The sequence below is a fragment of the Salvelinus fontinalis genome, chromosome 12 (genome assembly GCF_029448725.1).
Source record: "Salvelinus fontinalis isolate EN_2023a chromosome 12, ASM2944872v1, whole genome shotgun sequence".
NCBI classification, from domain to species: Eukaryota; Metazoa; Chordata; class Actinopteri; order Salmoniformes; family Salmonidae; genus Salvelinus; species Salvelinus fontinalis.
The window spans coordinates 46,941,898-46,968,377 of record NC_074676.1 but is presented as its reverse complement, the minus strand read 5'-3'; the positions used below and the strand labels follow the sequence as shown (position 1 = coordinate 46,968,377).

The following is a 26,480-nucleotide window of genomic DNA, read 5'->3' as shown; positions in this document are numbered from 1 at the left end:
CTCAAATACACATAACAGCCCCCTTGACCACATAATTATATAAACCCCTATGTTTAGCCCCCAAAAATACCATTAAAGCAAATGGAATAGGGGGCCTGATCAATACACTGCATTTTTTGGCCATATTTGATGGACCATGTATGATGTGGCCTACCTAGGGATGCAAAGAGTGCGTATATTACTGGAAACTTCCTAAGTTTACCTGTAAACTACCAATATCTTAGTAGCTTTCAAGCAAGGGTTTGAACCGGTTCAGGGAACAAAACCGAAAACAGTAAAAGAGCGAAATCAGAACCTGGAACGAAAGTGATCTATACTGTTCCAGAAAAAAACTTTTTTTTAAAGGTATGGGAACCGGTTAATAAAGTTATTTTACTTTCTAGGCATTTTTTCCAGTCCCACAAAAAAACACCACAAAGCACCTATGCAAACCACTTACGCTGTCACTCAGAAACGTATTCCAGTGTCTGCCTTCAAGCTGAAAATCTTTGCCAGTGTGTGTACTTGTGTAGGCTACCTGCCCCTCCCCCACCGAAGCCTAGGTTACTGTAGCCCCTCCCCCTCCGAATCCTAGGTCACTGTAGCCCCTCCCCCTCCAAAGCCTAGGTTACTGTAGCCCCTCCCCCACCGAAGCCTAGGTTACTGTAGCCCCTCCCCCACCGAAGCCTAGGTTACTGTAGCCCCTCCCCCGCCGAAGCCTAGGTTACTGTAGCCCCTCCCCCGCCGAAGCCTTGGTTACTGTAGCCCCTCCCCCGCCGAAGCCTAGGTTACTGTAGCCCCTCCCCCTCCGAAGCCTAGGTTACTGTAGCCCCTCCCCCGCCGAAGCCTAGGTTACTGTAGCCCCTCCCCCGCCGAAGCATAAACTGGAGCATACTGACTTAACAAGCGTGATTCAGAAATTAGGGAGATATTTTGGATTACATTTTACTATAGTTACTACGTTACACATTGGATTTATTAACCACAAAAAGGTAAGACGTGTTTTTATTCTGGTGCCACTCTGGACACACAAGCTCGTTATCTAGTTAGCTCGCTCGCTCTGGTCCAACGTTAAGCAAACTCTAGGAAGTTCAAAGACATTCAAAGTTCCTCCATAGAAGCCACTTCTCCATAGGTATAATTCAGTAGGTCTAATTCAGATAATGCATGTCATAACAAGATGCCCAGCGCTTCAAGCCTAGCCTCACCCTCTCTCACTCTCTCTTGTGACCAGCAAAATTTCAATCGCATCTCACGTCACCTGTCTGTCCATCGCACTATAGCTTGCACTTTCCAATACAAGCTGCTCTATCAGCACTGATTGGTGAAGTAATTTAACATAAGTTGATTTCAGAGGTTTAAAACGGAACAGAAAAAAAACTATCGACTGAGTGTACAAAACACTAAGGATACCTTCCTAATGTTGCCCTCAGAACAGCTTCAATTCATCAAGGCATGGACTCTGCAAGATGTCGAAAGCGTTCCACAGGGATGCTGGCCCATGTTGACTCCTATGCTTCCCACAGTTGTGTCAAGTTGGCTGGATGTCCTTTAGGTGGTGGACCATTCTTGATACACACAGGAAACGGTGAAACCCAGCAGCGTTGCAGTTCTTTTCACACTCAAAACGGTGTGCCTGACACCTACTACCACAACCCATTCAAAGGCACTTAATTCTTTTGTTTAGCACATTACCCCTCTGAATTTTTTTTTTTTTTTTTTTTTTACCTTTATTTAACTAGGCAAGTCAGTTAAGAACAAATTCTTATTTTCAATGACGGCCTAGGAACAGTGGGTTAACTGCCTGTTCAGGGGCAGAACGACAGATTTGTACCTTGTCAGCTCGGGGATTTGAACTTGCAACCTTTCGGTTACTAGTCCAACGCTCTAACCACTAGGCTACCCTGCCGCCCCGAATGGCACGCAATCCATGTCTCCATTGTCTCTAGGCTTAAAAATCCTTCTTTAACCCATCTCCTCCCCTTCATCTACACTGATTGAAGTGGATTTAACAAGTGACATCAATAAGGTATCATAGCTTTCACCTTGATTCACCTGATCAATGTCATGTAAAGAGCAGGTGTTCCTAATGTTTTGTAGACTATATGTATAAGCCGGTAGTTTTGGGGGGGTTCAAACCGGTTCAGAGCTTTATTTTGCAGTATAAAAGGGTGGGGGGGGGGGGGGGGGTTTGTTCAGAACAAAGCGATTGGAAAATTATTTTGGTTCCATCCCGTTTAAGTTTATTTAAACTTTATTTTATAACATGACATCTAGTGGTCTTTTTTTGGGTACTTCAGATTATCAAAATGTGTCTGCAATTATCTTTATAATGGCGGTCTACCTTGGCCAAACCCTAACCCTAACTCGGCTGACGCTGGGTCAATTATGCGCTGCACTATGGGACTTCCGATCACGACCGGTTGTGATACAGCCCGGGATCGAACCAGGGTCTGTAGTGGCTTCTCTGGCACTGAGATGCCGTGCCTTAGACCGCTGCGCCACTCGGGAGCTGTACAATATAATAGTCTCCACTCGGGTGCCCCTGCGTGGCCTCATCACATGTAATATACTGTGCATTCAGAAAGAACCCTTGACTTTTTCCACATTTTGTTACGTTACAACCTTATTCTAAAATTGATTAAATCATTTTTTCCCCTCGTCAATCTGCACACAATACCCCATGATGACAAAGCAAAAATATGTTTTTTTGTTTGTTTTTTTTTACAATTTTTGCAAATGTAAAAAAAAAAAAAATCATAATATCACATTTACGTACAGTATCAGTCAAAAGTTTGGACACGTACTCATTTCAGGGTTTCTTTATTTTTACTATTTTCTACATTGTAGAATAATAGTAAAAACATAAAAACTATTAAATAACACATATGGAATCATGTAGTAACCAAAAAAAGTGTTAAACAAATCAAAATATTTTTTATATTTGAGATTCTTCAAAGTAGCCACCCTTTGCCTTGATGAAAGCTTTGCACACTCTTGGCACAGAATGATGCTGCCACCACCATGCTTCACCATAGGGATGGTGCCAGGTTTCTTTCAGACGTGTCGCTTGGCATTCAGGCCAAAGAGTTCAATCTTGGTTTCGTCAGACCAGAGAATCTTGTTTCTCATGGTCTGTGAGTCCTTTAGGTGCCTTTGGCAAACTCCAAGTGGGCTGTAGGAAGAGTCTTGGTGGTTCCAAACTTCTTGGAAGGAGGAAACTGTGTTCTTGAGGACCTTCAAGTCTGCAGACATCTTTTGGTACCATTCCCCAGATTTGTGCCTCGACACAATCCTGTCTCGGAGCTCTACGGACAATTTCGTCGACCTCATGGCTTGGTTTTGCTCTGATATGCACTGTCAACTATGGGACCTTATATAGACATGTGTGTGCCTTTCCAAATCATGTCTAATCAATTTAATTTACCAGAGGTGGCCTCCAATCAAGTTGTAGAAACATCTCAAGGATGATCAACGGAAACAGGATGCAGCTGAGCTCAATCTCGAGTCTCATAGCAAAGGGTCTGAATACTTATGTCAATAAAGTATTTCTATTTTTTATTTCTAATACATTTGCAAAATTTATGTAAAACTTGTTTAATTTTTGTCATTATAGGTTATTGTGTCTAGATTGCTGAGGACATTTTTTTATTTAATCAATTTTAAAATAAGTCTGTAATGTAACAAAATGTGGAAAAAGTCAAGGGGTATGAATACTTTCCAATGGCAAATAATCAAATAAGATGATTTTAAAATGAAATAAATTATGACAAAGCTGCAATATCATAAATATAAACCGTCAACTTAGTGAATACCATTAATATGTTTACTTTGGCAAATTACCGGTAGCTTTGCAACCCTGGGCCTAAGTATGGACTTCATGATGTAGCCTACCTAAGACGGGGTTCCCTCTGTTGGAGTGCCCTCCAAAGGAGAAGACGTGGGAGTGGTCAGCAGTGACCACAGACAGAGTGTCCAGCTCACTGGTCAGTTCTGCCGCCCGCTCGATGGCATTGTCAAACTCCACCGCCTCCGTCAGGGCAAATTTGGCCCCGCTGTCATGGTGACCGTGATCAATTCTCCCCCTTGAAGTGAAAAACCCACCAGCAATTGTCAAAACAATATGATCTTTATGAATTATCTTTATTAATCCCCTCACTCGCAGAAGCTTTAAATAGATGTAATAGGCTGACAAAACTCTACTCCATCTAGGAGAGATGATGTCACTGTCAAAATTGTACTCCATCTTGGAGAGATGATGTCACTGTCAAAACTGTACTCCATCTTGGAGAGATGATGTCACTGTCAAAACTACACTCCATCTTGGAGAGATGATGTCACTGTCAAAACTACACTCCATCTTGGAGAGATGATGTCACTGTCAAAACTACACTCCATCTTGGAGATGATGTCACTGTCAAAACTACACTCCATCTTGGAGAGATGATGTCACTGTCAAAACTGTACTCCATCTTGGAGAGATGATGTCACTGTCAAAACTGTACTCCATCTTGGAGAGATGATGTCACTGTCAAAACTGTACTCCATCTTGGAGAGATGATGTCACTGTCAAAACTGTACTCCATCTAGGAGAGATGATGTTACTGTCAAAACTGTACTCCATCTTGGAGAGATGTCACTGTCAAAACTGTACTCCATCTTGGAGAGATGTCACTGTCAAAACTGTACTCCATCGAGGAGAGATGATGTCACTGTCAAAACTACACTCCATCGAGGAGAGATGATGTCACTGTCAAAACTGTACTCCATCGAGGAGAGATGATGTCACTGTCAAAACTGTACTCCATATTGGAGAGATGATGTCACTGGAAGAAGGAACACCATGTACCAATTGTCAACAAAATGTAAGAACTAAAATGAAATGACATACTTGACAGTCATTGATTCATATTGCTTGAGTTAAGTACCCTATATAGGCATGATTTCGTCCACAATTACTCCCGTACAATACACTCCCCAACTACTGTCAACTGCATTAGTTTACACTGAAAAGCTCTCGTCCTCCTAATTTGATTATCCTGGCCTAGGTTCTCTTACACAGGACATCATAATTTGGGGATGTGTTGCCCAAGGTCATCCAGGGAAGTATTAGTACTCATCTTCCACAAAGAGGTAGAAGCCTTTGGGGTTCCTGCGGAGGATCTTGATGGCTTTGTCCACCATCTCAGTGAGGGAAGGGTCCATGGTATGGTCACGCTCTAGCTCATAGCGGCAGTCACTTGGCTCAAACAGACCTGGATTAGAAAAAAACACAGGTAAAAATCTCCAGGTAAAATGGCCAATCCATTGTTACAAGATGTGGGTGAATAGAATACACGTTTTAACAGTTGAAGTCGGAAGTTTACATACACCTTAGCCAAATACATTTAAACTCCTTTTTTCACAATTCCTGACATTTAATCCCTGTAAAAATTCCCTGTCTAAGGTCAGTTAGGATCACCACTTTATTTTAAGAATGTGAAATGTCAGAATAATAGTAGAGAATGATTTATTTCAGCTTTTATTTCTTTCATCACATTCCCAGTGGGTCAGAAGTTTACATACACTCAATTAGTATTTGGTAGCATTGCCTTTAAATTGTTTAACTTAGGTCAAATGTGTCGGGTAGCCTTCCACAAGTTTTGCACAATAAGTTGAGTGAATTTTGGCCCATTCCTCCTGACAGAGCTGGTATAACCGAGTCAGGTTTGTAGGCCTCCTTGCTCGCACATGCTTTTTCAGTTCTGCCCAGAAATGTTCTATGACATTGAGGTCAGGGCTTTGCGATGACCACTCTGATACCTTTCCTTTGTTGTGCTTAAGCCATTTTGCCACAACTTTGGAAGTAAGCTTGGGGTCATTGTCCATTTGGAAGACTCATTTGCGACCAAGCTTTAACTACCTGACTGATGTCTTGAGATGTTGCTTCAATATATCCACATAATTTTCTTTCCTCATGATGCCATCTATTTTGTGAAGCGCACCAGTCTTTCCTGCAGCAAAGCACCCCCACAACATGATGCTGCCATGATATCTTGAATGATATCTTCCAGGGGAACCTGAAGATGTACAAGGCTTCTGGGACATTTTCACCTGGTCGTGCTGTACATGCTTCACGGTTGGGATGGTGTTCTTTGGCTTGCAAGCCACCCCCCCCCACCCCTTTTTCCTCCCCCTTTTCCAAACATGGTCATTATTGCCAAACAGTTCTATTTTTGTTTCATCAGACCAGAGGACATTTCTCCAAAAAGTACGATCTTTGTCCCAATGTGCAGTTGCAAACCGTAGTCTGGCTTTTTTTATGGCGGTTTTGGAGCAGTGGCTTCTTCCTTGCTGAGAGGTCTTTCAGGTTATGTCGATATAGGATTCATTTTAATGTGGATATAGATACTTTGTACCTGTTTCCTCCAGCATCTTCACAAGGTCCTTTGCTGTTGTTCTGGGATTGATTTGCACTTTTCACACCAAAGTACGTTCATCTCTAGGAGAAACAACGCGTCTCCTTCCTGAGCGGTATGACGGCTGCTTGGTCCCATGGTGTTAAAACTTGCGTACTATTGTTTGTACAGATGAACGTGGTACCTTCAGGCATTTGTAAATTGCTCCCAAGAATGAACTAGACTTGTGGAGGTCTACAATTTTTTTTCTGAGGTCTTGGCTGATTTCTGATTTGGTGCAAAAAGTGCAAATCAATCCCAGAACAACAGCAAAGGACCTTGTGAAGATGTCGGAGGAAACAGGTACTAAAGCATCTATATCCAGAGTAAAACAAGTCCTATATCGACATAACCTGAAAGGCCGCTCAGCAAGGAAGAAGCCACTGCTCCAAAACCGCCATAAAAAAAGCCAGACTACGGTTTTCAACTGCACATGGGGACAAAGATCGTACTTCTTGGAGAAATGCCCTCTTGTCTGATGAAACAAAAATAGAACTGTTTGGCAATAATGACCATCGTTGTGTTTGGAGGATAAAGGGGGACGCTTGCAAGCCGAAGAACACCACCCCAACCGTGAAGCACGGAGGTGGCAGCATCATGTTGTGGGGGTGATTTGCTGCAGGAGGGACTGGTGCACTTCACAAAATAGATGGCATCATGAGGCAGGGAAATTATGTGGGTATATTGAAGCAACATCTCAAGACATCAGTCAGGAAGTTAAAGCTTGGTTGCAAACGTGTCTTCCAAATGGACAATGACCCCAAGCCTACTTCCAAAGTTGTAACAAAATGGCTTAAGGACAACAAAGTCAATGTATTGGAGTGGCCATCACAAAGCCCTGACCTCAATCCTACAGAACATTTGTGGGCAGAACTGAAAAAGCATGTGTGAGCAAGGAGGCCTACAAACCTGACTCAGTTACACCAGCTCTGTCAGGAGGACTGGGCCAAAATTCACCCAACTTATTATGGGAAGCTTGTGGAAGGCTACCTGAAACGTTTGACCCAAGTTAAACAATTGAAAGGCAATGAGACCAAATACTAGTTGAGTGTATGTAAGCTTCTGACACACTGGGAATGTGATGAAAGAAATAAAAGCTGAAATAAATCATTCTCTACTATTATTCTGACATTTCACCTTCTTAAAATAAAATGGTGATCCTAACTGACCTAACACAGGGAATTCTTACTAGGATTAAATGTCAGGAATTGTGAAAAACGGAGTTTAAATGTATTTGGCTAAGGTGTATGTAAACTTCCGACTTCAATATATATTTGCAAAAAAATATGGGCGATTGGAAGTGATGCAGACAATAACATTGATGGAAACTACAATCTAATATAAGCTGATCTACCACCTAAATAAAAAAATATATACATTTAAAATAATAATTATTGACTACTAAAAGCTCATTGTTCCTTTCTAGCAGAGCAAGATGTACGTAGATTCTTACCCATCAGATAGTCTGTTTTTTCCGGATTCACTTTGTCAAATTCATCTTTGTTCCACACATACTTTGCATTCTATAAAGCAGAGGTACGGGTAAGGGTTTATTGAAAAGGGTTGAAAAATGGTGAAGAAGCAGGAAAATGAAAGTTGTCTGATCTCATTGTGACTTATTGTCCAGATTCAGACTTTTTTGTTCAGCCTACAGATACCAATAACACAAGGGTCACCAATTGCCAAGGTTGTCTTAGCTGGTATAACACCTTCAGCCCAGCATTACCACATTGCTGTGAATGAGTCATTGATACAGTTGTAGTGAAGGTTTAGTGTCTGCAGCCATGTTTTACCTGTTTGTTATTAAGCCACACTGCGGTGAGGTCAAACTTGTCGTTACGGACTCCTTTGTACGATGGGTACTCTGGGTCCTGTGTCTCATTGGAAAACATATATTTTCGTCCTCCACCAAGAATGACCTGTCACAGGACACGTGGAGAACAGTTGATGCTGGTTGGTTTCCATGTATGGATCAATGCTCATGCTGTGGGATACATTTTGGTAGCCTGGTGGAAACAGTCTGATCGCTCACCATTCTATTTAACTTCACTGACAATCAACTTGTCAGCAATTGGGTTACTTTCAACCAATCAGGGGAAGGCTTAATTCAAAGCACAGGGAGGGAGTTTGATAAAGCTGAAACGTGGTGCACCGGTCTATGGCCCGTGACGTGAACAGACCAAAGTGGTGAGGGAGGAGCACCCTGTTCAAATGGAACAGGAAACCGCGTCGTTCAGTCATGTTGTCAACAAGGCAGCATGGATGCATCATTCACAAATCTCTTTTCCATCAAATAAATGTTTGAATTTTCAAACTAGTTCTTACTGGGAAGTCAAATAAAGGCAGATGAAGCGTGTTTATCCAAAGCCATCCATTTAGCATGTGAACACAGAATCCTACTCAGTACTCCATGTGTTTATCCAATGACACTTTAGTATGTCACTTTAGTATGTCACTTTAGTATGTCACTTTAGTATGTCACTTTAGTATGTCACTTTAGTATGTCACTTTAGTTTGTCACTTTAGTTTTGAGCCGACGTCGTTGTCGGCCAGAGCAGGGCACCTGGCTCACGCCCGGGAGGCAGCCTAGTTCCAAAATGAATTCCGGTGCAAACTCCTCCCACCGGGGCAACACCAAACTCCTTACACCAGGGCAACACCAAACTCCCTCCATCAGGGCAACACCAAACTCCCTCCATCAGGGCAACACCAAACTCCTCCCACCGGGGCAACACCAAACTCCTTCCACCGGGGCAACACCAAACTCCTCCCACCAGGGCAACACCAAACTCCTCCCACCGGGGCAACACCAAACTCCTTACACCAGGGCAACACCAAACTCCCTCCATCAGGGCAACACCAAACTCCCTCCATCAGGGCAACACCAAACTCCTCCCACCGGGGCAACACCAAACTCCTTCCACCGGGGCAACACCAAACTCCTCCCACCAGGGCAACACAAAACTCCTCCCACCGGGGCAACACCAAACTCCCTCCATCAGGGCAACACCAAACTCCTCCCACCGGGGCAACACCAAACTCCTCCCACCGGGGCAACACCAAACTCCTTCCATCAGGGCAATTCCAAACGGCTCCTACAGGGGAAACTACAAACTCCTCCCACCGGGGCACCGCAGAATTCACCCACCGGAGTAACCACAAACTCCTCCCACCGGGGCAACCCCAAACTCCTCCCACCAGGGAAACACAAATCTCCTCCCACCGGGCACCCCGCGACAATTATTCAATCCCCTCAGTGTTTATAATCAATTTGAGTTTTATAGTTCCGACTAGCATGTGAATGCGGCATAAGCCCAGACTAATAAGTAAAGTGAAATAGAACGGTGGATGCAGTGATTGGCCTGGTTCCACCATAACAGAATGGTGGATTCAGTAATTGGGCTGGTTCCACAAGGATAATAGAATGGTGGATGTAGTGATTGGGCTGGTTCCATCAGGATAATAGAATGGTGGATGCAGCGATTAGGCTGGTTCCACCATAACAGAATGGTGGATTCAGTAATTGAGCTGGTTCCACCAGGATAATAGAATGGTGAATGCAGAGATCGTGCTGGTTCCACTATAACAGAATGGTGGATTCAGTGATTGATCTGGTTCCACCAGGATAATAGAATGGTGGATGCAGAGATCGGGCTGGTTCCACCAGGAAACTTTTAGGAGCAGGCTAATTTAATGTTTCAAAATGCTACATTCCAAAAAAGCTTGGAAAGTGTGGAATTACTTTTTAAAATGTAATCCTGTATGTTATCTTGAATTATCTTGCTGGATGAGTTAACTGGCCTGACTCAAATTATATGTCTTGCAATGTAAACAATACACATTCAAAATGTTTCATTCAATTAAGATAATACGCATTATGGTGCACAATATCCTTGAAAGTCAGCCATCTTGTCTGTTATCTAAGATGGCCACTTCTGGGGTCTTACATTGATGTCAGTGTTGTGGACCAGCTGGTAGGCGATGTCACGGCATCCTGCTGCGATGTCTGCGGCGTTCATGTCAGAGTCGGCGTACCAGCCCCGGCTGGCTGTGTGGGAGTAGGCGGCTCCAGGAGAGGCGTGTTGCACACGGGCGGTGGAGACGATGCCCACCGACTTCCCTGAAACGCATCACAACCACAGGCTCATGTTCATAAGGCACCAACGGGAGAGAAACTGAGTGAAAGTTTTTCATTAAGAAACACTAATTTATATTTTCTAACCTCCTGATGTTTTTCTATGGTCTCTGAACCGTCTCAATATCTAGTTAACTACTCTAACTCTGAAAATACCAATGTGATATTTCCCCTTTGACAGGTGGAGGACCGGACCCTTTTTTAACATTTTCACCTAAAATTACATATCCAAATCTAACTGCCTGTAGCTCAGGACCTGGAGCAAGGATATGCATATTCTTGATACCATTTGAAAGGAAACACTTTGAAGTTTGTGGAAATAGGAAATGAATGTAGGAGAATATAACCCATTAGATCTGGTAAAAGATAATACAAAGAAAAAACATGTTTTTTCTTTTTTTTACATCATCTTTGAAATGCAAGAGAATGTCCATAATGTAATTTTGCAGTTGAGGCACAATTTAGATTTTGGCCGCTAGATGGCAGCAGTGTATTGTTACATTTTTAGACTGATCCAATGAACCACCATCGCATAACTGTTCAAAATGTTTTATTAAGTCTGCCCAAATGTGCCTAACTGGCTAATTGATACATTTTCAAGTTCATAACTGTCCACTCTCCTCAAACAATAGCATGGTATTATTTCACTGTAATAGCTACTGTAAATTGGACAGTGCAGTTAGATAAACAAGAATTTAAGTTTTCTGCCCATATAAGACACGTGTATCCATGCTAATGACATTCGCACACGTTAGCTCCCGTGGGGGGACACCGGTCCCGTAGAGGTTAAAAATAGTCCCGGGTAGTGTCTCAATACACTTAAAAATAGTCTCCTTTCATTTTTTTTCACTGATGACCACGGATGACCACTGATGCCCCCTAATTTATTGAAAGCTCTGGATGGATTTCCACCAAAGGTCCATCTCCAGTACAATCCCTTTTAGATCTGAAAAAAAGGAGACGAAAGGAGGAATCTATTCCACTAGATCAGGGTTTCCCAAACTAGGTCCTGGGGCCCCCCCTGCGGGCACGTTTTGGTTCTTCACCTAGCACTACTGTACACAGCTGATTCAAATAACCAACTCATCGTCAAGTTTAGATTATTTGAATCCGCTGTGTAGTCAGGGTTGGGGAGTAACAGATTGACATGTAAGGGATTACAAAAAAACTGGTAACTGTAATCCGTTACCAACAAAAATATTGTACTCAGATTATAGATACTTTTGAAAAACTAGATGATTACTTTGAGGATGACTTTTAAATTCAGAAAAGTCTTTGACACGTTCAAATCAGCATTGAAAAAAAAGGCGCAAGTTTAAGTTTGTTCCACCTGAGCGAGTCTGACCACAAGTCAGAGACCACTATGATGTCAGAGACCACCACTATGATGTCAGAGACCACCACTATGATGTCAGAGACCACCACTATGATGTCAGAGACCACCACTATGATGTCAGAGAACACTATGATGACACAACAAATGTGTTTGATGGATCGGGGGGAAAGAGCAGGAATAGGCTTTTGTTGGCTACAGTCCAAGCTATGTCTTCCAATGGTGCGACTGCTGTCGTCATCCAAGGATTATACCATTTGAATAAACGCTTGGCGGTAAGGATGATAGTAGTGGTGTAGTCTACGGCGATACGGATATCACTTATTATTGATATCTACGTAGCGCATTGATGTGAATCACACTGTTGCTCTCTCATTTAGGTATTTGCGCCTTACAGATTGTGGTTTGTATGGATGGCTATTCACAAATCTAAATGTGTATTTGAACCCAATAATGGTTGAATTCAAGAAGTTTAAACTGCCTATCAAATCATTGTGCGGATCCCAGCCTTTGGAATAAAAGTGGGGCTTTTATCGCTCAATCTAAACCATGCTGATAAAATAAATATCCATAAGCCTAATGGACACATGCTCAAACTTGCACACTTTTGATAGACTTAAAGGGGCAATCTGTAGTTGCTAAATCCATTTTATTTTATTTTTTTATCGTATTATTATATGTAGTAGAAAGTGATGGGTTAGAAGAAGCCTACATAACCAACCCATTAAGTAAAATTTGAGTAAACTTTAACATTGATTTATCCTGCAATAGATGTCATTCAATTGGTAACATACATTTTTTGTCTTCTTCTAATGCCTCTTAAGAGGAAAGTAATCTAAAAGTAACTGAATGTAATCAGATTACGTTATACGAGTTTGGGTTAATCCAAAAATGACGTTACCGATTACGATTTTGGACAGGTAACTAGTAACTGTAATGGATTACATTTAGAAAGTAATCTACCCAACCCTGTGTGTAGTGCTAGGGGCAAAAACCAAAATGTGCACCCAGGGGGAGGGGGCCTCAGGACTGAGTTAGGAAAAGCCTAGACCATTCAGACAAGGACCCTATTTAACCCCCTACCTGCCATCTTGGCGCGGTGAAGGACAGATTCCACCTCGTTTCCGAAGGTGCTGTTGCAGTTGTAGCGGAGAGCTGAGGCACTGAGACCCAGGGTTCCATAGTTGGCCTTCACACCACACAGGTAGGCCGTGGCCGTGCCGGCACTGTCAGGCATCTGCTGGTCCACGTTGTACGTCTTCGGGGTCAAATACACACACACACACACACACACACACACACACACACACACACAGACACAGACACAGACACAGACACAGACACAGACACAGACACACACACACACACACACACACACACACACACACACACACACACACACACACACACACACACACACACACACACACACACACACAGAGTTGTTGTAAACCAGTGAAACATCTTAATTTACATGTCTCCGTTATACCAGGGTTGAGTTCAGTTCTCCATTAAATTAATTGGATAAATATATAACTATTTTATTTTTCGGAATTTATTTCCTGAATGGATTATTTTACAGTGGAATGGATCCCTCCCCCGGTATAAACACTATCATTATAATAGTAGTATAATGATATTACTAGTATCCTGAAGTCATAAAGGCCATCAGGTGGGTTATCTGTACAGCAGTAGGCTTGTTCAACGTAGTGAGCGTAATACATATTTGAAATATCTGACATCAAAATGAAAAAATGATGAGGTTCAAATGATATTGTCTTCATGAGAGGAGATTGGACAGACCTTAGACAGGGCTAAGTATGGAAAGGTGTCCATTGTCAGACTAAACTCCTCTCCGTTCCCTCCATTCATCTGCCCTTTGAGGATCCTCGCTGCAGTCACTGTGGGGATGCCCATACCTGCATGGACATTGGCAGAGCACACAACCTTTTGACAACTTCACCTGAATTGACAGATAACGTTTTTACAGCTTCTCCTGAAAGACACACAACCTTTTGACAAATTCACCTGAATTGACAGATAACGTTTTTACAGCTTCTCCTGGGGCGGCAGGTAGTCTAGTGGTTAGAGCATTGGGCCAGTAACCAAAAGGTTTGCTGGATTGATTCCCCTGAGCTGACAAGGAAAAAAATCTGTAGTTCTGCCCCTGAACAAGGCACTGTTCCCTGGTAGGCTGTCATTGTAAATAAGAATTTGTTCTTAACTGACTTCCCTTTTTAAATAAAGTTTCAGTAAAAATTGCTCTGTGCTGGGTGGAAGATGAATCAAATGTTATTTGTCACATGTGCTGAATACAACAGGTGTAGACCTTACTGTGAAATGCTTACTTACAAGCCCTTAACCAACAATGCAGTTCAAGAAATAGAGTTTAAGAAAATACTTACAAAGTAAAAAAAAAAAAAAAAAAGTAACACTATAAAATAACAATAACAAGGCTATATACAAGGGGTACCGATACTTAGTCAACAGGTCAGCCAAGGAATTAATTATACTCCTGAGCAAACATTCCATAACTCCAGGTGACAGTAAATCACCAACCTTGGCTTTATACCTACTGCAGCACAGTAGGTGGCAGTACACATCGTATCACATTATTTATGAACTGCCAATACACTTAAAGAAGTAGAAGAAGAAATGTATTATTTTAGAATGGAGAAATAAGCACCTCAATGGTGCTGCCCAGGCTGTCACAGAAGCCCCCACAATCCCCTGACTTCAACCCAATTGAGATGGTTTGGGATGAGTCAGACCGCAGAGTGAAGGAAAAGCAGCCAACAAGCTGCTCAGCATATGTGGGACCTCCTTCAAGACTGTTTGAAAAGCATTGCAGGTGAAGCTAGTTGACAGAAGGCCAAGAGTGTGCAAAGCTGTCATCAAGGCAAAGGGTGGCTACTTTGAAGCATCTCAAATATAAAATATATTTTTTATTTGTTTAACACCTTTTTGGTTATTATAAGATTCCATATGTGTTATTTCATAGTTTTGAGGTCTTCACTATTATTCTACAATGTAGAAAATAGTAAAAAACAAAGAAAAACCCTTGAATGAGTAGGTGTTCTAAAATCTTTTGACTTGTAGTGTATGACTAATACAATTTATAACTTCCACTGCCTTGCCGCAAGACCTGATAATGATTGTGTGGTTCAATGAGCTACAGTATATCAGCTCTAACATTGATGGGTGACTACAGATTATCAGCTCTAACATTGATGGGTGACTACAGTATATCAGCTCTAACATTGATGAGTGACTACAGATTATCACCTCTAACATTGATGGGTGACTACAGTATATCAGCTCTAACATTGATGGGTGACTACAGATTATCAGCTCTATCATTGATGGGTGACTACAGATTATCAGCTCTAACATTGATGGGTGACTACAGATTATCACCTCTAACATTGATGGGTGACTACAGATTATCAGCTCTAATATTGATGGGTGACTACAGATTATCAGCTCTAACATTGATGGGTGACTACAGATTATCAGCTCTAACATTGATGGGTGACTACAGATTATCAGCTCTAACATTGATGGGTGACTACAGATTATCAGCTCTAACATTGATGGGTGACTAAAGATTATCAGCTCTAACATTGATGGGTGACTACAGATTATCAGCTCTATCATTGATGGGTGACTACAGATTATCAGCTCTAACATTGAATGTGGGTGATGTAGGTGCTGAATCCAGCTCGGTGAACATTTACAGTATATTGTGGTTGCATGCTGCTTGTTATCTATTAAAGGGATAGTGTGAAATGTTGGTAACTAAACCCTTATTCTACTTAGTCAGAGTCAAATGAACTCATGGATTCCAGGAACAGCTAGCATGCTGGGAAGCCTGTCCCAAAACTAAATGAGTTCTCACTACAATGAGTTTAAGTTGATAAAATGTCATCCTTGTGATTTGAGAGAGAGCTACAAGTTTTTTTCATTACTTTGATTGAAACGACATGGATGCTAAATGGGAATCTATTGGTTTTCAGATCTGGGTTAGTTTTCTATCAAATACTTTACCGGCGCTCGATTGAGCATGTCTGGTGCAATGGGATGCTATGCTGCTTATTGGATATCTCCTTCACCTTAAAGTGAACACTGTTCAAGAGAGGCCAAAATGCGAGGTCATGTGTGGCTCAGTTAGTAGAGCATGGTGCTTTCATTGCCTGGGTTGTGGGTTCGAATCCCACCGGGGACCAGTAGAGTATCCACATTGCTCTGGATTAGATTGTCTGCTAAATTATTCATATGTGCCAGCCTTAGGTTTATCAAATGAAAGATTGGATATCATTAAAAAAATGATAGATTGACTAGAATTAATAGTTGAGAAATTTTATAATAAGGGTCATTATTACTCTCACTATGTTTTACATTTGAATCGTTTAAGTCTATTGTTTGTACACAGAGAGAATAGCATCCTTTCCATCCTCATCCTGCTTGTAATATATGCTTTAATGACTGCTTCATAATGCATTATAAACTGGGTGGTTCCAGCCCTGAATGCTGATTGGCTGACAGCTGTGGTATATCAGACCGTATAACACGGGCATGACAAAACCATGCTCTGTTTGAACCTTGCTCTGTTTGATGCCTGAATCCTGCTCTGTTCTTTACCCGCTCACCCCTTCTCTGTTTGACCACTGACCCCTGCACTTTTTGACCGCTGACCCCTGCTCTGTTCTTCCCCCCTAACCCCTGCTCTGTTCTTCCCCCCTAACCCCTGCTCTGTTCTTCCCCCCTAACCCCTGCTCTGTTCTTCCCCCCTAACCCCTGCTCTGTTCTTCCCCCCTAACCCCTGCTCTGTTCTTCCCCCCTAACCCCTGCTCTGTTCTTCCCCCCTAACCTCTGCTCTGTTCTTCCCCCCTAACCCCTGCTCTGTTCTTCCCCCCTAACCCCTGCTCTGTTCTTCCCCCCTAACCCCTGCTCTGTTCTTCCCCCCTAACCCCTGCTCTGTTCTTCCCCCCTAACCCCTGCTCTGTTCTTCCCCCCTAACCTCTGCTCTGTTCTTCCCCCCTCACCCCTGCTCTGTTCTTCCCCCCTAACCCCTGCTCTGTTCTTCCCCCCTAACCCCTGCTCTGTTCTTCCCCCCTAACCCCTGCTCTGTTCTCCCCCCTGACCCCTGCTCTGTTCTTCCCCCCTGACCCCTGCTGTTCTTCCCCCCTAACCCCTGCTCTGTTCTTCCCCCTAACCCCTGCTGTTCTTCCCCCTTAACCCCTGCTGTTCTTCCCCCCTGACCCCTGCTGTTCTTCCCCCCTAACCCCTGCTCTGTTCTTCCCCCTAACCTCTGCTCTGTTCTTCCCCCTGACCCCTGCTGTTCTTCCCCCCTGACCCCTGCTGTTCTTCCCCCCTAACCCCTGCTCTGTTCTTCCCCCTAACCCCTACTGTTCTTCCCCCTTAACCCCTGCTGTTCTTCCCCCCTGACCCCTGCTGTTCTTGCCCCCTAACCCCTGCTCTGTTCTTCCCCCTAACCCCTGCTCTGTTCTTCCCCCTAACCCCTGCTCTGTTCTTCCCCCTGACCCCTGCTGTTCTTCCCCCCTGACCCCTGCTGTTCTTCCCCCCTAACCCCTGCTCTGTTCTTCTCCCCTAACCCCTGCTCTGTTCTTCCCCCCTAACCTCTGCTCTGTTCATCCCCCCTAACCCCTGCTCTGTTCTTCCCCCCTGACCCCTGCTCTGTTCTTCCCCCCTAACCCCTGCTCTGTTCTTCTCCCCTGACCCCTGCTCTGTTCTTCCCCCCTGACCCCTGCTCTGTTCTTCCCCCATAACCCCTGCTCTGTTCTTCCCCCCTAACCCCTGCTGTTCTTCCCCCCTAACCCCTGCTCTGTTCTTCTCCCCTGACCCCTGCTCTGTTCTTCTCCCCTGACCCCTGCTCTGTTCTTCCCCCCTAACCCCTGCTATGTTCTTCTCCCCTGATCCCTGCTCTGTTCTTTCCCCCTAACCCCTGCTCTGTTCTTCTCCCCTGACCCCTGCTCTGTTCTTCTCCCCTGACCCCTGCTCTGTTCTTCCCCCCTAACCCCTGCTCTGTTCTTCCCCCCTAACCCCTGCTCTGTTCTTCTCCCCTGACCCCTGCTCTGTTCTTCTCCCCTGACCCCTGCTCTGTTCTTCTCCCCTGACCCCTGCTCTGTTCTTCTCCCCTGACCCCTGCTCTGTTCTTCCCCCATAACCCCTGCTCTGTTCTTCCCCCCTAACCCCTGCTCTGTTCTTCTCCCCTGACCCCTGCTCTGTTCTTCCCCCTTGACCCCTGCTCTGTTCTTCCCCCCTAACCCCTGCTCTGTTCTTCCCCCCTAAACCCTGCTGTTCTCCCCCCTGACCCCTGCTCTACCCCCCCATCCCCGACACCTGCTCTGTTCTTCCCCCCTAACCCCTGCTCTGTTCCTCCCCCCTAACCCCTGCTGTTCTTCCCCCCTAACCCCTGCTCTGTTCTTCCCCCCTAACCCACGCTCTGTTCTTATCCCCTAACCCCTGCTCTGTTCTTCCCCCCTAACCTCTGCTCTGTTCTTCCCCCCTAACCCCTGCTGTTCTTCCCCCATAACCCCTGCTCTGTTCTTCCCCCCTAACCTCTGCTCTGTTCTTCCCCCCTAACCCCTGCTCTGTTCTTCCCCCCTAACCTCTGCTCTGTTTTTCCCCCCTAACCCCTGCTGTTCTTCCCCCCTAACCCCCGCTCTGTTCTTCCCCCCTAACCCCTGCTATGTTCTTCCCCCCTAACCCCTGCTCTGTTCTTCCCCCCTAACCCCTGCTCTGTTCTTCCCCCCTAACCCCTGCTGTTCTTCCCCCCTAACCCCTGCTCTGTTCTTCCCCCCTAACCCCCGCTCTGTTCTTATCCCCTAACCCCTGCTCTGTTCTTCCCCCCTAACCTCTGCTCTGTTCTTCCCCCCTAACCCCTGCTGTTCTTCCCCCATAACCCCTGCTCTGTTCTTCCCCCCTAACCTCTGCTCTGTTCTTCCCCCCTAACCCCTGCTCTGTTCTTCCCCCCTAACCCCTGCTCTGTTCTCCCCCCTGACCCCTGCTCTGTTCTTCCCCCCTGACCCCTGCTGTTCTTCCCCCCTAACCCCTGCTCTGTTCTTCCCCCTAACCCCTGCTGTTCTTCCCCCTTAACCCCTGCTGTTCTTCCCCCCTGACCCCTGCTGTTCTTCCCCCCTAACCCCTGCTCTGTTCTTCCCCCTAACCTCTGCTCTGTTCTTCCCCCTGACCCCTGCTGTTCTTCCCCCCTGACCCCTGCTGTTCTTCCCCCCTAACCCCTGCTCTGTTCTTCCCCCTAACCCCTGCTGTTCTTCCCCCTTAACCCCTGCTGTTCTTCCCCCCTGACCCCTGCTGTTCTTCCCCCCTAACCCCTGCTCTGTTCCTCCCCCTAACCCCTGCTCTGTTCTTCCCCCTAACCCCTGCTCTGTTCTTCCCCCTGACCCCTGCTGTTCTTCCCCCCTGACCCCTGCTGTTCTTCCCCCCTAACCCCTGCTCTGTTCTTCTCCCCTAACCCATGCTCTGTTCATCCCCCCTAACCTCTGCTCTGTTCATCCCCCCTAACCCCTGCTCTGTTCTTGCCCCCTAACCCCTGCTCTGTTCTTCCCCCCTAACCTCTGCTCTGTTCATCCCCCCTAACCCCTGCTCTGTTCTTCCCCCCTGACCCCTGCTCTGTTCTTCCCCCCTAACCCCTGCTCTGTTCTTCTCCCCTGACCCCTGCTCTGTTCTTCCCCCCTGACCCCTGCTCTGTTCTTCCCCCATAACCCCTGCTCTGTTCTTCCCCCCTAACCCCTGCTGTTCTTCCCCCCTAACCCCTGCTCTGTTCTTCTCCCCTGACCCCTGCTCTGTTCTTCTCCCCTGACCCCTGCTCTGTTCTTCTCCCCTGACCCCTGCTCTGTTCTTCCCCCCTAACCCCTGCTCTGTTCTTCTCCCCTGACCCCTGCTCTGTTCTTCTCCCCTGACCCCTGCTCTGTTCTTCCCCCCTAACCCCTGCTCTGTTCTTCCCCCCTAACCCCTGCTCTGTTCTTCTCCCCTGACCCCTGCTCTGTTCTTCTCCCCTGACCCCTGCTCTGTTCTTCTCCCCTGACCCCTGCTCTGTTCTTCTCCCCTGACCCCTGCTCTGTTCTTCCCCCATAACCCCTGCTCTGTTCTTCCCCCCTAACCCCTGCTCTGTTCTTCTCCCCTGACCCCTGCTCGGTTCTTCCCCCTTGACCCCTGCTCTGTTCTTCCCCCCTAACCCCTGCTCTGTTCTTCCCCCCTAAACCCTGCTGTTCTCCCCCCTGACCCCTGCTCTGCCCCCCCCATCCCCGACACCTGCTCTGTTCTTCCCCCCTAACCCCTGCTCTGTTCCTCCCCCCTAACCCCTGCTGTTCTTCCCCCCTAACCCCTGCTCTGTTCTTCCCCCCTAACCCCTGCTCTGTTCTTCCCCCCTAACCCCTGCTCTGTTCTTCCCCCCTAACCTCTGCTCTGTTCTTCCCCCCTAACCCCTGCTGTTCTTCCCCCATAACCCCTGCTCTGTTCTTCCCCCCTAACCTCTGCTCTGTTCTTCCCCCCTAACCCCTGCTCTGTTCTTCCCCCCTAACCTCTGCTCTGTTCTTCCCCCCTAACCCCTGCTGCTCTTCCCCCCTAACCCCCGCTCTGTTCTTCCCCCCTAACCCCTGCTATGTTCTTCCCCCCTAACCCCTGCTCTGTTCTTCCCCCCTAACCCCTGCTCTGTTCTTCCCCCCTAACCCCTGCTCTGTTCTTCCCCCCTAACCCCTGCTCTGTTCTTCCCCCCTGACCCCTGCTCTGTTCTTCCCCCCTAACCCCTGCTATGTTCTTCCCCCCTAACCCCTGCTCTGTTCTTCCCCCCTAACCCCTGCTCTGTTCTTGCCCCCTAACCCCTGCTCTGTTCTTCCCCCCTAACCTCTGCTCTGTTCATCCCCCCTAACCCCTGCTCTGTTCTTCCCCCCTGACCCCTGCTCTGTTCTTCCCCCCTAACCCCTGCTCTGTTCTTCTCCCCTGACCCCTGCTCTGTTCTTCCCCCCTGACCCCTGCTCTGTTCTTCCCCCCTGACCCCTGCTCTGTTCTTCCCCCATAACCCCTGCTCTGTTCTTCCCCCCTAACCCCTGCTGTTCTTCCCCCCTAACCCCTGCTCTGTTCTTCTCCCCTGACCCCTGCTCTGTTCTTCTCCCCTGACCCCTGCTCTGTTCTTCCCCCCTAACCCCTGCTCTGTTCTTCTCCCCTGACCCCTGCTCTGTTCTTCCCCCCTAACCCCTGCTCTGTTCTTCTCCCCTGACCCCTGCTCTGTTCTTCTCCCCTGACCCCTGCTCTGTTCTTCCCCCCTAACCCCTGCTCTGTTCTTCCCCCCTGACCCCTGCTCTGTTCTTCTCCCCTGACCCCTGCTCTGTTCTTCTCCCCTGACCCCTGCTCTGTTCTTCTCCCCTGACCCCTGCTCTGTTCTTCCCCCATAACCCCTGCTCTGTTCTTCCCCCCTAACCCCTGCTCTGTTCTTCTCCCCTGACCCCTGCTCTGTTCTTCCCCCTTGACCCCTGCTCTGTTCTTCCCCCCTAACCCCTGCTCTGTTCTTCCCCCCTAAACCCTGCTGTTCTCCCCCCTGACCCCTGCTCTGCCCCCCCCATCCTCGACACCTGCTCTGTTCTTCCCCCCTAACCCCTGCTCTGTTCTTCCCCCCTAACCCCTGCTGTTCTTCCCCCCTAACCCCTGCTCTGTTCTTCCCCCCTAACCCCCGCTCTGTTCTTATCCCCTAACCCCTGCTCTGTTCTTCCCCCCTAACCTCTGCTCTGTTCTTCCCCCCTAACCCCTGCTGTTCTTCCCCCATAACCCCTGCTCTGTTCTTCCCCCCTAACCTCTGCTCTGTTCTTCCCCCCTAACCCCTGCTCTGTTCTTCCCCCCTAACCTCTGCTCTGTTCTTCCCCCCTAACCCCTGCTGTTCTTCCCCCCTAACCCCCGCTCTGTTCTTCCCCCCTAACCCCTGCTCTGTTCTTCCCCCCTAACCCCTGCTCTGTTCTTCCCCCCTAACCCCTGCTCTGTTCTTCCCCCCTAACCCCTGCTCTGTTCTTCCCCCCTAACCCCTGCTCTGTTCTTCCCCCCTGACCCCTGCTCTGTTCTTCCCCCCTAACCCCTGCTATGTTCTTCCCCCCTAACCCCTGCTCTGTTCTTCCCCCCTAACCCCTGCTCATTTCTTCCCCCCTAACCCCTGCTGTTCTTCCCCCCTAACCCCCGCTCTGTTCTTCCCCCCTAACCCCTGCTCTGTTCTCCCCCCTGACCCCTGCTCTGTCCCCCCCCCCATCCCTAACCCCTGCTCTGTTCTTCCCCCCTAACCCCTGCTCTGTTCCTCCCCCCTAACCCCTGCTATGTTCTTCCCCCCTAACCCCTGCTCTGTTCCTCCCCCCTAACCCCTGCTATGTTCTTCCCCCCTAACCCCTGCTCTGTTCTTCCCTCCTAACCCCTGCTCTGTTCTTCCCCCCTAACCCCTGCTCTGTTCTTCCCCCTTAACCCCTGCTATGTTCTTCCCCCCTAACCCCTGCTCTGTTCTTCCCCCCTAACCCCTGCTCTGTTCTTCCCCCCTAACCCCTGCTCTGTTCTTCCCCCCTAACCCCTGCTCTGTTCTTCCCCCTTAACCCCTGCTCTGTTCTTCCCCCCTAACCCCCGCTCTGTTCTTCCCCCCTGACCCTTGCTGTTCTTTCACCCCGACCCCTGCTCTGTTTGACCCCTGCTCTGTTCTCCCCCCTGACCCTTGCTGGATGAACAACCTAATGGTAGTGGTGGCTATACTGTTCACCTCATCAGCATCTAGGACTTCATCTTGGGAATGAGTTGTCTTGTGTTTTTGAATGTTTGTAACCTTCCCAAGTCTTACAAGCAAATTGCCTTTTAAAACTTGTCTGTGGTGGCCTGGTATTGGTAGAACCTGTGTTTTGACACATGCATAGAGCATACGTCATTCAGCAAAGCGTATTCCCCTCCAAGCATTTTGCCCATTCAATAACCTATCCCTGGGAGTAACTTTGATTGCATATGGGGGTAAACAGAACGGGTCTGTCTGAAAATGTTTTGCCATTCAAAGCTAATTTTATTTTATTGGGCTTTATTTTCCATGAATTCAAATGTTACCCTTTAAATCACATAAATAGACACATTTTTAAGTGTAGTCCACTCTATAGTGCAAATCATGCCAACACTTAGCCCCATCTCACTCACCATCTCCCAGGAATAGAATGGAGTTCTTAGCTCGGCGGACATTTGGCTTCATATCCAGAGCTTTGTGGAGGGCCTGCTTCCCCTTGTTGTTCCAGTAGCTGGGGTGCTTCTCATTCTCTAAGGAAGAGCATCAACATTTTGTTACGTTGGTTTTTATTCATGACATAGTCCATGTAGTACCAATAGCTCAGAGACTTTGGTTCTGGAAATATCAGGGTTGGAGGTTTCCAATGGTTGTGATTCCTGCTTGGGTCAGATATAATTGGTGTTTAAGATCACTTTATTGGTCAATCGCCTACAAGGTCCAACCAAAATTTTACTTTAACCAATCCCCTCCAAAAGACACAGTTTGGACACACCGAATCATTCCAGGTTTTTTTTCAATTTTTTTTCTATTTTCTACTTTGTAGAATAATAGTGAAGAAATCAAACCATGAAACAACAAATCTGGAATCATGTAGTAACCAAAAATGTAAAATAAAATCGAAATATATTTTATATTTGAGATTCTTCAAAGAGTTGCCACCGTTTGCTTTGATGACAGCTTTGCACACACTTGGCATTCTCTCAACCAGCTTCACAAGGTAGTCACCTGGAATGCATTTCAATTAACAGGTGTGTCTTCGTAAATGTTTATTTGTGGAATCTCTTTCCTTAATGTGTTTGAGCCAATCAGTTGTGTTGTGACAAGGTAGGGGTGGTATACAGAAGATAGCCCTATTTGTTAAATGACCAAGTCCATATTATGGAAAATGACAGCTCAAATATGCAAAGAGAAACGACAGTCCATAATTACATTAAGACATGAAGGTCAGTCAATTTCAAGAACTTTGAAAGTTTCTTCAAGTGCAGTCGCAAAAAACATCAAGCGCTATGATGAAACTGGCTCTCGTGAGGACCGCCACAGGAAAGGAAGATCCAAAGTTACCTCTGCTGCAGAGTTTAAGTTCATTAGAGTTACCAGCCTCAGAAATTGCAGCCCAAATAAATGCTTTACAGAGTTCAAGTAACAGACACATCTCAACATTAACTGTTCAGAGGAGACTGCGTGAATCAGGCCTTCATGGTCAAATTGCTTTAAAGAAACCACTACTAAGGGACACCAATAATAATAAGAAACTTGCTTAGAACAAGAAACACAGCAATGGACATTAGACCGGTGGAACTCTGTCCTTTTGGTCTGATGAATCCAATTTTTTGATTTTTGATTCCAACTGCCGTGTCTTTGTGAGAGGCAGAGATGATCTCCGCATGTGTGGTTTCCACAGTGAAGCATGGTGGATGAGGTGTGATGGTGTGGGGGTGCTTTGCTGCTGACATTTGTCAGCGATTTATTTAGAATCCAAGGAACACTTAACCAGCATGACAACCACAGCATTCTGCAGTGATATACCATCCCATCTGGTTTGCGCTTAGTGGGACTATCATTTGTTCTTCAACAGGACAATGACCCAACACACCTCCCAGACCAAGAAGGAGAGTAATGGAGTGCTGCATCTGCCCTACACAACCACCCAACCTCAACCCAATTGAGATGGTTTGGGATGAGTTGGCCCGCAGAGTGAACAAATAGCAGCCAAGTGCTCAGCGTATGTGGGATCTCCTTCAAGACTGTTGGAAAAGCATTCCATGTGTACCTGGATGAGGGAATGCAAAGAGTGTGCAAAGCTGTCATCAAGGCAAAGGGTGGCTTCTTTGAAGAATATCAAATATAAAATAAACACTTTTTTGGTTACTACTTGATTCCATATGTATTATTTTATAGTTTTGATGTCTTTCACTATTATTCTACAATATAGAAAATAGTACAAATAAAGAAAAACCCTGAGTGGGTGAGTAGGTGTGTCCAAACTTTTGACTGGTACTGTACATAGATAAACAGGTTTTTGGAGAGGTGCGGCAGGCTATTATTGTGGGGGGTTAAGCGCCTTGCTCAAGGTCACAACAGCAGGTTTGCAACTGCACATGGGGACAAAGATCATACTTTTTGGAGAAATGTCCTCTGGTCTGATGAAACAAAAATAGAACGGTTTGGCCATGATGACCATCGTTGTGTTTGGAGGACATTCGGCTTGCAAGCCAACCGTGAACCGTGAAGCACAGAGGTGGCAGCATCATGTTGTGGGGGTGCTTTGCTGCAGGAGGGACTGGTGCACTTCACAAAATAGATGGCATCATGAGGTAGGAAAATTGTGTGGGTATATTGAAGCAACATCTCAAGGCATCAGTCAGGAAGTTAAAGCTTTGTAACAAATGGATCTTCCAAATGGACAATGACCCCAAGCATACTTCCAAAGTTGTGGCAAAATGGCTTAAGGATAACAAAGTCAAGGTATTGGAGAGGCCATCACAAAACCCTGACCTCAATCCTATAGAAAATGTGTGGGCAGAACTGAAAAAGCGTGTGCGAGCAAGGAGGCCTACAAACCTGACTCAGTTACACCAGCTCTGTCGGGAGGAATGGGCCAAAATTCACCCAACTTATTGTGGGAAGCTTGTGGAAGGCTACCCAAAACGTTTGACCCAAGTTAAACAATTGAAAGGCAATGCTACCAAATACTAATTGAGTGTATGTAAACTTCTGACCCATAGGGAATGTGATGAAAGAAATAAAAGCTGAAATAAATAATTCTCTCTACTATTATTCTGACATTTCACCTTCTTAAAATAAAGTGGTAATCCTAACTGACCTAAAACAGGTACTTTTTACTTGGATTAAATGTCAAGATCTGTGAAAAACTGAGTTTAAATGTATTTGGCTAAGGTATATGTCAACTTCCGACTTCAACTGTACATGTGATGTGTCCATGCCATATTGCATTACATTTATTTATGTTAGTACCTATCATTTATTGTCACACTTTGTGTCACACATAACAGTTGTTACTCCTAAAATAATTAAAAATAAAAGTCTGTCCATCATCCTGATGAGTAGATCTATGTTATGTACCTTTTGAAATGACTGCTAATACTGTCTAAAGACAGGTGTCTCTTGTTAAAAATATTTTGAATTCACTATTGTTCAACATGTATGAATAGTAATCAATAACCAATTCATTTCAGATAACGTAAGAATACCATAAATGAATTGCTTAACTTGTATACATATACCAAGCAAATAAAACAGTTGTTTACCTGGAATGACAGATAAAGTCCAATCCACCGATAGAAATAGGAGTAATCCAATGAGGGTATGTTGAGTAGCCATGATGTGTGCTATGTGCATAGTAATGACATTAGGACATCTGAACAAAGTTAGGAAGGTCGAAGCACTGTTAGTGGTCCCATTTATGACCTGAATGTGGTGGGTTCAAAGGGCAAATGTGTAATCCTTCCCATGTGAGAGGACACACACACGCACACTCTCTCTCCCACACACGCAGAGTTGCAAAGAAAAAGCCATATATCAGAC

The 26,480-nt window shown here is 45.8% G+C and overlaps 1 protein-coding gene across 1 annotated transcript in view; it reads right to left on the bottom strand.

The window, feature by feature from the left end:
- Positions 1-26,360, bottom strand: part of alpi.2 (alkaline phosphatase, intestinal, tandem duplicate 2) — a 28,307-nt gene extending 1,947 nt beyond the window's left edge. Inside the window, exons 1-9 of the mRNA XM_055940959.1 lie at positions 26,204-26,360; positions 23,069-23,185; positions 13,688-13,803; positions 12,968-13,142; positions 10,364-10,536; positions 8,210-8,335; positions 7,870-7,939; positions 5,096-5,234; positions 3,874-4,064 (exon numbers count right to left, since the gene is read on the bottom strand). Of these exons, the coding sequence (XP_055796934.1) occupies positions 3,874-4,064; positions 5,096-5,234; positions 7,870-7,939; positions 8,210-8,335; positions 10,364-10,536; positions 12,968-13,142; positions 13,688-13,803; positions 23,069-23,185; positions 26,204-26,294 (1,198 nt within the window). The 5' untranslated portion in view covers positions 26,295-26,360. The remainder of the gene's footprint in view (positions 1-3,873; positions 4,065-5,095; positions 5,235-7,869; positions 7,940-8,209; positions 8,336-10,363; positions 10,537-12,967; positions 13,143-13,687; positions 13,804-23,068; positions 23,186-26,203) is intronic.
- Positions 26,361-26,480: the final 120 nt, after the last annotated feature.